The sequence below is a fragment of the Aythya marila genome, assembly GCF_965140915.1.
Source record: "Aythya marila genome assembly, chromosome: 5".
Classification (NCBI taxonomy): Eukaryota; Metazoa; Chordata; class Aves; order Anseriformes; family Anatidae; genus Aythya; species Aythya marila.
This window is the reverse complement of record NC_139046.1, coordinates 4,361,468-4,373,497: the sequence shown is the minus strand read 5'-3', so window position 1 is coordinate 4,373,497 and position 12,030 is coordinate 4,361,468. Positions and strand designations below refer to the sequence as shown.

The following is a 12,030-nucleotide window of genomic DNA, read 5'->3' as shown; positions in this document are numbered from 1 at the left end:
ATTTCATAATTTGCATGAAGTTATTAAATGATTTGGATAAAGCTATAGAGGGATGAGAACTGAAGCCTAACTGAAATGTTTTAGTAAAATGCAATCTTCAGTGTACTGGGTTCATACAGAAGAAAAGCCAGCTAACCAAAGCTTGTTGTATCTTTGAAGCTAATGCATTAAACACTGGAAACACCTATCTGTACCTAGTAAAATAAGCTGATTATTTCTTCCTTCTTTTTCCTCCAAAACTTTAGAGGTAGCAAAATCTTTTTTTAAAAAAAAAATAAAAAATTTAGTGATTCAAGAAACAACTCTCCTGCTTTTAAACACCTGCTCCAATGAATTTTTTTTTTTTCCCCAATTCATTTCCCCCTGTGCATGCAGCGGATGACCCTGACTGTTGGTGCTCCCGTGGCACTTGCACAGGCTGCAGGTGCATCACCAGCAACTTCTGCCTCTGCACTGCTGTAGCAAAGGTATATCATTTGAATATGTTTATTTCATGGTATAATAGACCAGACCATTACAGGTTTAATATTTCAAATTTTTTTTAAGTGGTTTCACTTGTTTGGTTTATTAAAAAAAAAATACTTTTTTGATGCAGATTAAAGAAGGAAGGGACTTCGAAGACCTTTCACCTGACTTCTCCTGAGTGTGTCTGTGCATTGGTGCTGAAATAGAACTACTTTTTAAAAAGAAAACCAAGACCAAACACAAGTTGAGGACCAAAGAGATGATAATTACCCCCCAAGCCCCATTCCCTATGGGTTCACTGCCTCTTAGCCACAAGCACTCATTGCCCAAAGCTGGTTCCTCCTGCTCCCAGCACCGAAGAGCCAGTGGGAGACAGCAGGGAGCAGGGACCCAGCTTTCCTGCTGCCTCGGGCACCTTGGGGGGCTCCATGGGCACTTAAACCATGCCCGCAGCCTTCATCCCCAGCACTGGAGGAGGAGGCGGCTGTGAGGAGCTTAGCGTGGCTCGCCCATCCCGCTTGAGTCTTCGTGGCCGTCAGAAGATATTAACACCCAAACAGGCAAGAAAGCCACAAATTAAAAAAAGGGGACGATCAGAATTGGCTAAAGAGCATTGATCCAGCGGGGATTTTGGCTATGGGGACCCAGTCCCTCCCGGCACCCCATTGCACAGAGCCTCTTGGAGTTGGGGCTTGTAGCAAGGACACCAGCACTGTGGCTCTGTAGGGTAACACCGAGATAAATGCATTTAGGAAAAGCCCCGCTGAGTGCTCAGCACTTCCTAGCAAGGCAAGCTGCAAACAACTGTGCTTCCAGCCACCAAATCCAGGAGGAAACTTCTCTCCCCGTGTCTTTTTTACCAGAAAGGGTAGTTGAGTTAGGCTCGATTCACAAACTCAGAAATCCTTAGAAAATAGGTAGGCTTGATCCCGGGTGCTCATAATAAACGGTGCCTGCTTCCAGCAGCCAAAAAGAATAAAAAAAGAAAAAGAAAAAAAAAAAAACCCTCTCAGTAGGAACCGGCTTTAGCAATTTAAATGTTTTATAAGTTTTTTTTGTAATTGCAGAAACTTTTCCTAATCTGACATTTGTTAAAACCCCTTATTAGAAATTATGCAGCCGCGGTAGCTGCGGCAAAAAAAAAAATTAAAAAAAAAAAAAAAAGAAAAAAATAGAAAAAAAAAAAAAACTGGAGCTGGCTTCACAATTACCAAGTCAGCCCATGCAGCCCTCCGCTATTGTGCGGGGTGGCATAAACCCCCCGGCGGGCTATCAGCTCCCTGGCAGGCAGGGGGCTGCGCTATTCAAAGCGCGAGATACAAGCTGCGGGGCACAAACCTGGCAGCTCCCATCTGACCCCGCAATCCCCGGCTGGTGACAGCTCCAAGCTCCATGGCAAATTAGGCCTTCTCACATTACAATTGCAGGAGACAGATTCCATTAGCGGTATCTGAAATTGAGTGGAGAGCTGCTCTGTTATCAGACTTGACTCATAAGCGCCGCTATTAATCAGAGCTATGATAGCATTTATATATTTCAAGCTATCTGCTGCCGCTGTGATATTCCGCTACAAAGGGTTGATGGGACTTAGGGAAGTGAACAATAGAGCTTTCTGGGAAAAGCAGAGTAAATCAAGAAAGTCTGTGACTTCCGCACATTCTGAAGGGATTGCGGTTTACATAAATTTTCTCCCAATTGGAGATTGAGCTCTTCCTCATCTTACACATGGGATTTAGTTGTCACTCAATGGTAACAGCTGTGAAAAGGTGAAGCGGCCCACCGCTCGGAATATTGCCTCCGCTTTTAAAGCAATTAACCCATGAACAGGAGGATACCTGGTGATATCAAAGGGATTAAGCCAGGCAGTGCATTATTAACATTTCCTTGAACTAATTCTAACTCTGACTAGCTGTCAGAAAAGACTCTTCAGTCTTTAAAAAAAAAAAAAAAAAAAAAAGAGTTTTTGCCCTGCTTTTTCTCCCCCCCCCCCCTTCAAAACGAAGCAGTTATTTCAGCCGAATGTGCGTACTTTAGAGCAAAATGCAAATGAACAGATTTGCTAATGGCTTCGAACAGGCTGAACTCCACGCCGTTTTCTTAGGGCTACGAGAGGAGAAAAACATACGATCAATTAGCCAGGGGTCACGCTAGATATTGGTCTAAAAGCAAATTAACGCCGCGGTACCTTCCATTCTTCTCTCCCTCCTAAAACTTGGTAACTACTTGTTACGCGCACAGAGCTCCTTTCAAAACTGTGTTTTGCTACAATGGCAATAATCTAAAATAATCTGGAATCGGGAAAATCCAAACACGCCCCTTAAGTAGATTCCTCGCTCCCCAAAGCCCTGAGTTCCCATTTCCCCACGCTTTGCCGACAGCCAAGGGGGCAGCGGAGCGTGCTCGAGGCTTTCCCCCCTCGATGAACACCCACAGCCCTGCTCCGTAATCCCCTTCCCGCGGCGTTTCGAGCTGCCCGGGTCCCTGCAGAGGATGCTCTGGGGTCGCTCTGCCCGAGGAACGGCACCGACACCCCTGCAATCCCCCAAAGCCTGCCCAGAGAGCGAGTTGAGCCACCGGTGACAACCCGTGCAGCTCCCCGACGGATCCCAAGGATGCCGAGGAGTTCCCCACAGGCAGCAGGAAACTTTTTCCAGCGCCGGTTTTAGGGGAGCACAACGCTGGCTGCGGGGTAGCTGGCGACTTCCACGCGGGGTTTTTCCTCCGTTCAGCCACGAGCTCCCTCTGGGAAGGGCCACGTCCTCCTAAACACCCAGTCCTTCCCGTGGGAGCTCCAGGAATGGCAATGCCAGAGCAAGGAGGCTCAGGACGGCGAGGTGCTGCTTCCAAAACACCGCCGTCATTCCACCAAACACATCCCCACCGCTCCTCTGTGTTAGGGGGGGAGAAGAGCAGGCTACGGCTCATCCACAGCCCCAGCTTGTTGCTTACAGACTGGTTTGGGGGGCAGTGATGTGCTAGATATATTCTGTTTTGTATATGTACCATAAAGGTCCCAAATTTAACGCAATAAAGGTCCCAAATTTAACACGATACCCAGGACAGCAAGAGAAGAGAAGCGAGGCGCTCCGTTCCACGCAGCATTTTTCTCCTTTTCAAATCCCAAATGCAACTCAGAATAAAGCTGGAAAAAATTACAAGAAGTCCTTCGGAAATGCCACCTCCTACTCTACCACTGCACCTGCAATAATTTAGCTTTGTATGGTTTCGTGGAGCAAACCAGCCAAGCTATGGAAGGTGGAAAAACTGCACGTAAAGCAGGGAAAAGCAAACTATTTCTCTCCGCAATGGAGAATGCAAAGAACGCATCATCTGTGCAGAAAATTACACTTTGGCAATCATATTATAAGAACATAATTGGTTTACTTTGTAAACTTGCTATGCTTTGCCTCCCACAGTAAAACAAATAAATATTTGTTTAAGGAAACAATCATATAGTCGCACTCGCTGCGCCCTACAAACATAATGCCGCTCGCCCGTCTTTCAAAGCGGAGACGAATTATTTGCATCAGTTACAAGCAGCCTGAGCAAACTCTTTGTAAATGCCATTTTACGATAATTACAAGCGATTTCTTAAGACCGCGCGGAGGGGAAAACCATATTTGATAACTAATTCAAAAGGAGCAACGCGCTCGTTCGGGGATAGTCTGGATTACTGACAAAAGGGGCTTTTTTTTTTTTTTGAGGTCCAACGCAACTTTGCTTTGAGAAGCACGAGCTGTGCTTAAAAACGAACGGAGCAGGAGCCAGGGCTGCTACTTATTGACCCCGCGGAGCATCCCAGCATCGAGTACCTGGGCGAGGAGAGAGCTGGTTAAGGGATAAACGCGCCGAGCGCCGTTCGGTCCTAATCCCGCACGCGCAGCCTTGCCCTAAATTGCAATAACTAAGAGGGAAAATAAACTGTCCTGACCCACCGGCGACTAAAGTCGGGAAACGGCACTTAAACGCCGGGCACAAAAAATAAATGGGCTAAAAGGAAGAGATTTACTGTACGCAGAGGCTGGGAAACGCGGAGAAATCCCCCTCCCCGCCCCGCCGCGCTGGTAAACAGCACCCGTGCCCGGCTGGTGGGTTTGCAGGCAGAAAAGAAAGGTTTTAGAGGTTAAGTTCAGGTCAGACGACAAATGAAATTGTAACAGCCCAAGTGACATTGTATAATGTCTTCTTCCACTCAATCAATAGGGCACTGTGAGCCCCATTACCATAGAGATGGCTTCCTCCCTTCTGAAGGGTGTCTATTGTTTGACGAGAGAGATTTGCCACTTGAACCGTGTTGCTCCCAAAGGATGTGTACTTCATCAATTATTTGTGCTCCTAACATCTACATATTTTCATATTAACGTCCCCAGCGCTCGCGCGGCAGAAGGAGCGGCCGCTCGTTTTTTTTTTTTTTTTTCCTCTGCTACTGAAGGGCTTTCAGGGGTCACCCCGGCAGCTAAATTTTAATTAAAACACCCAAATGCGGCAGGATTTGATAGCCTGGTTTAGAGCCTTTGTGGGTTCGTGCAATCCTGGTTAAAAACAAAACGGGCTGCCTTCAGATATTTAAGGCTTCCAAGCAGGCAGTGCCAGCAAACGGCTTTCAGGAAGATTTTTTTTTCAAGTGGCAAGAGAGAAGAAACTTTTTTTTTTGCCAAATGAGTGTCTTACATTAATCAATTTTAAGGTGTTTAACAGGAGAACCATAACATTGTAATTTGTAGATAAAAGTGACCTGCAACACCTTACAATTTATTTCAAAAATCAGTCAGTGCGAGGCTGAATAATTGATTGCCAGTCTCTGCCTTACACCTATAAATAATTTTCTGCAAGTCCTGACAGCTTCTGTCACCTCCCAGTCCCAGGATTGCTGGTCTTCCACGCAAGTTTTATATTTGACAGAAGGAACACCTTCCAAATCCAATTAAAAACCAAAAAATAAATAAAATTAAAACCTCTAGAAGCATAAAGAAAAGTGTCAAACTTGGCTTGCCATTCCCCCAGTGCGTTCCCGTTCCTCTAACGCAAGGATCGCATCCTTGCCCAGCACAAAAGGGGCACGTAGGGAACTGTCGTGTGCGACTTGAACCTAAAAAGCAGGGCACAGTGACTGTCATAGTGGGAACAACTGTAATTGAAAAAGAAAAAAATCACCACACAGTAATTCAAAATATTCAAGAGATTTAGCAGCTCCGTGCAGGAGTTTGGAATATAACCAGACTGTGCTCTGATATTGGGCTCGGCACCACACCACGATGCCCAGCTCACCAAATACGCTTTGCAGTACGGGGTGTTGAATTAAAAGATGCTGCTTTAATTACACACAGACCCTAAAAGTAAAATCGTTCCCTTCCAAGGCAGCAGTCCACGAGACCTGCTGCTGCGTGCTCAACGGGACCCAAAGAGCAACTCCCTTTTAGCTGGGGAAGACGCACACGGACAGACCCCGCAAAGGGCTTAAGGGGGCTCGAGGCCCTCGGGCTGCACAGGATCTGCCCCCCCTTGAGTCCTGATTTTATTTCTAGCTGCACCCACTGCCTGGAGGGGCTTCCCTGAGGGGGCTCTGCTGGCTGGGAGGATGAAAAGGGCTTTTCCCCGAGCCAGCAGCACACCCCACTTTGTCCTTGAGGACCGCATCCCCAGCCCCCCGACACAATTCCGGATTTCACTAACAGCCTGGAAAGGCGCCCTATGTCCCCCCCCTTCCTCCCCACGTCAGAGAACATCAGAAATTGTTTGTGCGGGTTGCGATAATCCTCTCCGATCTGGGTCAGGAGGAGGTTAAGAGCGGCGAGGACTCGAGCATCAAAGCAGCCCCCGGGGGGTCACCGAAACCCCGGGCCAGGACCGCGCGCGCCTCCCAGGGGCAGGGGTGCGGAGACGGCCGGGTCCGGGGGTGCTGCACGTAGGGTCCTGCCTCGGCCAGGAGCTGCAATTAACTGGAGTTCCCGGTTTAGCCGTAGGTGAAGCTCATCTTGTTAATTCAAACGGACCATCTGCATCTTCGGAGAACGACAAACTTCATTAGTTCTGCTTAGTTAGCCCGACGGCCGCCGCGCGATAACGAGCCCTAGCAACCTGTCACGTCTTTGTAAAGGGAAGGGCGCACTTTTTATTATCGCTATTACTATTAAAAAAAAAAAAAAAAAAGAAAAAAAAGAAAAAAGGAGGAAGCTTTTGTGATGGAAAGAAGGTCAAAGCCAGATTAAACTGCTGCGGAGGAAGCAGCTCCGGCGGGGGCAGCACCCGGACGGAGGGGACCACCCGGGGGCACCCCGGGGACCGTACCTGAGCGCCGTGTAAAAGAGCAGGGAGGCGGCCGCCGCTCCCAGCACGCTGCCGAGGAGGTTGATGCGGGATGCGGGGGTCCCACCGGGCAGCAGCCCCAGGGCCAGCCGGGCCAGCAGCGTGAACAGGGGGTAGCCAGGAGGGTGGGCGACCTGCGGGCACAGAGGGACACGGGGCTGAGCGCGGCACGGCGCGGGGACGGCGGCATCCCGGCACCGGCCACCCCACCGAGCTCGATCGACCCACCACCAACAGCGGGGTTCTGTTTTTTTTTTTTTTTTCTCCCCAAAAGAAAAACAATCAAGGGGTTTCGTGCCAATTTTCACCCCGCAAATATTTCTTCCCTGGCTGGCTCCGCCACAGCGAGCGGCTGAGCGGAAAGAGGTGCCACGTCGCGTTACCGCGCCTCGAACCGCTCCTTGTTTGGGTTCACGGGATATTAGGGTCATTCAAAAGGCTGTTTGGGAAAAGAAAAAAAAAAAAAAAAGGCAGATTCGGAACTATTTTATTGGTTAGCAAGTTGAAAGACCACACTGCTATCGGATTACCACCACGCTGACAGTCCTAAGGTCTTGCCTAAAGGGATCATGCACCATAATAAAGTTTATTAAATAATAAAACTTATTAAAATTGTTAACCCGATTTATTTTATTCTCCCCAGCTTATACAAAATTTGGGTTGATAATAAGCCAGCTACTGTATATACAGTAAAGCCTTTGCTTTATAATTTAGTTTAATTGGATTTAAAACTTGAAGTAAATTGTCGCGTGCTGTACTTATAAGTTAGTAAAAACTGTGGTTTGAAAATAAATTAATCTACTTTACTCCATGCTTAATTAAACTTCCTTAATTCCTAAAACTGTTAATGAGAGCATTGATTAAACAATAAAACTAATACTTACTCCAAGCTCATATGCGGCTGTGATCAGCTCCCCTGTGAAAAAATAATGTAAAACCAATAATTACTATTAGGAAATGACACTCCTCCAAAGTTTTCAAAATCCAAATGCTTGCATTGGGGTTTTGCATTAATTTGACTGGATAAAACTGTAAATCTGCAGAGATTTAACAGCATGAAATTTTCTAAGAATATTTTCTCCCTCTGATGTCACTGCGCAAAATATCTTTTGTGTGTTTTCGCGAGACTTTTTACCAACTGATAAGCGAAAGCACAGGTAGGTCTGGTGCACGAACGGCCCGAGATCCCCAAATCGCCGACGTCTGGGTGTGTGTGAGTGGTTTTGATTTAAAACCAATTGATTCAACAACTCCAGCGCTGCCGTTTGCAGCGCTCATCCAGCATTGTTCCTTAACAACAGGCTTGTTTCTCGTTCAAATAATTAAAAAAAAAAAAATGCAGATTTGTGTTTTTACAAGGGGCAAAACGAAGCACTGTGCCTGCAAATGTGTACATGGGGCTGCTGCTGTTCCTTGGCGCTCCAGAAATCCCTGCAGCAGACGCTCTGTGAGCAGCTCTGTACCTGTCAGGGTCCCCGCTGCACAAAACCGCTCAGATTTTGCATTTTATTTCATTCGACAGCAGCTGGGAATGCTTGGAGTTTTCGGAGAGCTCCACGCTGAAGCATTTTGCAGCGGTGCTTTATTAAATATATTCGACAGGCGCAAACACATTCAAGGATGGGCACAGCAAAACGGGCAAAAAAAATAAAATAATTAGGGCTGGTGCAGAACAGAAACGCCAGGAGGAAAGGTCCCCCCTTCACCTGCTGCTGCCCTAAAATTGCACGACCCATTTCTGCCGTCGTGGAGCCTCATCTGGCTGCTCCTAATCCCACAAGTGCCCTGGTGCTTGGGGCAGCTCCGTCCCATCACGGGATGGTAGAGCTGCAAAAAGAAGTTGGTGGTTTTGCTGCTGAATGAGCAGCATTTTAGTTCCTGCATGTTACGTTAATTTTCAGTCTTGACTTACAAAAAATGATGAGTTTTGAAAGGAAGACACCAGTGAATCCCCAACTGCTGCTCCTATAAAATCATAGTTATCATCCCAAACGTGCAAGGAGCCCCAGGGCTTCCTGCTTGAACACCTCACCAGGGTGGATTTTACCCGGCTTGCAAATGCTGGCTACTTTTATAGCTCCTGTATTTGAGGGAAAAGTTTCAACCCATTGCTAAAGTCCCCCAAAAAGCAGACACAATGGGAAAGCCACCCCGAGCTCAGCTGGCTCTGACATGGCTTGTGGTGGCAGACCCCAATTGGAGACATTTGGGGGTACCATCCCCGAGAGCAACTCCAGGACATGCCCTGCCCCATCCCTCTTTCCAAGGCACCCTAATTTTTCCTACTCAAACCCGCACCAAAAGGCCGAGCTAAGGAAGAAAACCCCAAATTCGGCTTCCCAGGAGCCGACACGTGCTGACGTTTCTGTCTGTCCATCTCGAGCCCCCAGTACAGGCGTTCTGCAAACAGGCCCCAAAACACCCAAAAACTGATTTATCCCCAGCGAGGTTGGGAGCTGATGTCTGAAACATCAGAGGCTTTTTTTTTTTTTTCCCCTTCCCTTTTTTTTTTTTTTTTGAACTTGAGTTTATTTGATCCCTTTTTAAGCTGTTTTAACATTTGTGGATGTTCCCAAACGAGCTCAAAAACTCGCTCTCATTCCTTTATTGTAAAAGTAACGGGAGGAAGCTGCCAATGGAAACTTTTGCCTTTCACATTTTAGGATTACCGCAAACAATTAAAAACATACAGATAGCTCAAAAAAAATAATAAATAACGAGCTCCCTGCCTGAAAGCAGACACAGCAAATCCTGAAGCACCTCTTTACCCACACAAGAAGCTTCGGTGATTTCGGTGGCACCAGCGCCAAAGCCATGCCCGCGGGCAGAGCTCCTCCAGGGCTGGGTCCCCCTCGTATTGCACAGGGGCTGCTCAGACCATGAGAAATGAGGGAAATAACCCCAAAAGCCATATTAAGCCCAAGCTGGGATGAGCCCACCTCTGTCCAGCTCCAGTGAATGGATGAAATTCAGGCAGCAGGCTTGGAAAAAAGCGCAAAAAAATAGGGACTGGGACAGGCTGCGCCCTGCTCCATCCCATTTGAGGTGTTTTTTGGCATCCCAGAGGAAAAACCCAAACTCAACCTGGGTTTCTGGCTCAGCACAGGGCTGACAGCTCCGGGCAGGGGCACCACGTGCTTTAATGGGATCGTGCTGCCCATCAGGGAGCACCCAGACAGGGAAAAGGGTAGGAACTGTGAGGTATTGATTGTCAGGTACTAACTGGTGGGACCAGAGGGAGCAAAGGCAGCCCTTAAAAAACATTAAAATCCCGCTGATTTATTTATAAGGAATTTTATGAACAGCTTGGATCCTAAATGAGACACGGACAGAGCTGGGAGAGGGTTTAAGAGATCCAAGACGGGGTTTAAGGGATCTGGGATGGGGTTTAAGGGACCCATTCAACTCTTTATGATATGAAAGAGGGACAATAGGTCTGGGTACCAGACCCTATCTGATGAGCACCCCCACAGGTTGACTGCAAAGCACCAAACCCTATAAGAGGGTGACCACCCTTACAGGGCAAAACCAATGCACCAGACCCTATAACAGGGTGAGCATCTCAATGGGGTGACAGCAATGCACCAAACCCATATGGTGAGTGTCAATGGGGTGACAGCAGTGCACCAAACCCAATAATAGTGCAAGCATCCCTATGGGGTGACAGCAATACACCAGACCCTATAACAGGGTGATCACCCCTATGGGATGACAGCAACGTACCAGACCCCATAACAAGGAGAGCATCCCTATGGAGTGGCAGCAATGCACCAGACCCTATAGGGTGACCACCTTTATGGGGTGACAGCAAGGCACCAGACCATGTCTGACTAGCAACCCTATAGGGTGACTGTAAAGCACCAGACCCTATAAGAGGGTGACCACCGTTATGGGGTGACAGGAATGAACCAGGCCCTATAGGATGACCACCCTTATGGAATGACAGCAAGGCACCAGACCCTATAATGGGGTGAACATCCCTATGGGATGACAGCAATGTACCAGACCCTGTAACAGGATGACCATCAATATGGGGTGACAGCAATGAACCAGACCCTAAAACAGGGTGATCACCCTTACAGGGCAAATGCAATGCACCAGACCCCATAACAGGGCGAGCATCCCTATGGAGTGGCAGCAATGCACCAGACCCTATAGGGTGACCACCCTTATGGGGTGACAGCAACAAACCAGACCCTATAATGGAGTGAGAATCCCTATGGGGTGACAGCAATGAACCAGACCCTATAGGGTGAGTACCCCTATGCAATGACAGCAGTGCACCAGACCCTATAATGGGGTGAGCATCTCTACGGGCTGACAGCAAGGCACCAGCCCCTATAGGGTGACCACCCTTACGGGGTGGCAGCAATGCACCAGACCCTATAAGAGGGTGACCCCCCCTTACAGGGCGACAGCAAGGCACCAGCCCCTATACGACGACCACCCCTATGGGCTGACAGCACTGCCCTCCCTCCCCTCACGCTGACCGACCCCAAACCCTCAGTCCCACCTCCCCACGGGGCCGCCCCGACCCCAAAACGACACAAAACGACCCGAAACGACCCCAAAATCCCCCCCGGGCGGGCAGGCGGCGCTGGGTACGTTACCCGCGTCCCCTCCGGGCAGCCCTGCCGGCAGCGTGGCCCCATACACGGCCGCCACAGCAGCGCCCAGGGCCCCGGCGGCGGCAGCGGCGGCCCCGACCCCACACCCGGCCCCACCACCCGCGCCCATGCGGCGCCCCCGCGCCCGCCACTTCCGGCTTCGGCCGCGCCGGGCGGGCCGCACCACTCCGCACCCCTCGTGGGGGGGGTGAGTCGCCACTTCGCCTTCTCCTCCTCCTCGCTCCCTCCGCCTGCCCTCCAAAAGACGTCTTTAACAGAGAGGCGGTGGGAAATAAGCGGCAGTTAGAGTCTTGGAGGGCTCCTGTAGGCTTTGCTCTGTCACTCTTTTTCCCCCTCTGGGGAGGCTTGGTACGGTCGGGAAGGCGGGGAGAGCCGTGCGGCGGGGCGCGACCACCGCGCGGCTTTGGGGGGGTGCGGGGTGAAACCACGGCGGAGCGGCGCGGGGGGGGGAGCACCTGTGGGCGGGAAGGGCGGGGCCGCCTCAGGCGCCGTGCCCCCGCGCCGCCATCGCCTCAGGCGACGGCAGCCACAGGGCTCGAGGTTGTCCTGAGGCGGAGCCGGCGCTGCCCTGCCCCAACAGCCCCTCCACGCACTAAATTTTAAATATTAATTCCTCACATGCAGCCCAGTG

General features: G+C 49.5%; 1 protein-coding gene across 1 annotated transcript in view; it reads right to left on the bottom strand.

Moving 5' to 3' along the window:
- Positions 1-11,508, bottom strand: part of TMEM260 (transmembrane protein 260) — a gene marked incomplete at its 5' end in the record, with an annotated part of 31,220 nt that extends 19,712 nt beyond the window's left edge. The window contains 3 exons of the mRNA XM_082760499.1: positions 6,754-6,905; positions 7,656-7,687; positions 11,382-11,508. Of these exons, the coding sequence (XP_082616625.1) occupies positions 6,754-6,905; positions 7,656-7,687; positions 11,382-11,508 (311 nt within the window). The remainder of the gene's footprint in view (positions 1-6,753; positions 6,906-7,655; positions 7,688-11,381) is intronic.
- Between the last annotated feature and the right edge of the window lie 522 nt (positions 11,509-12,030).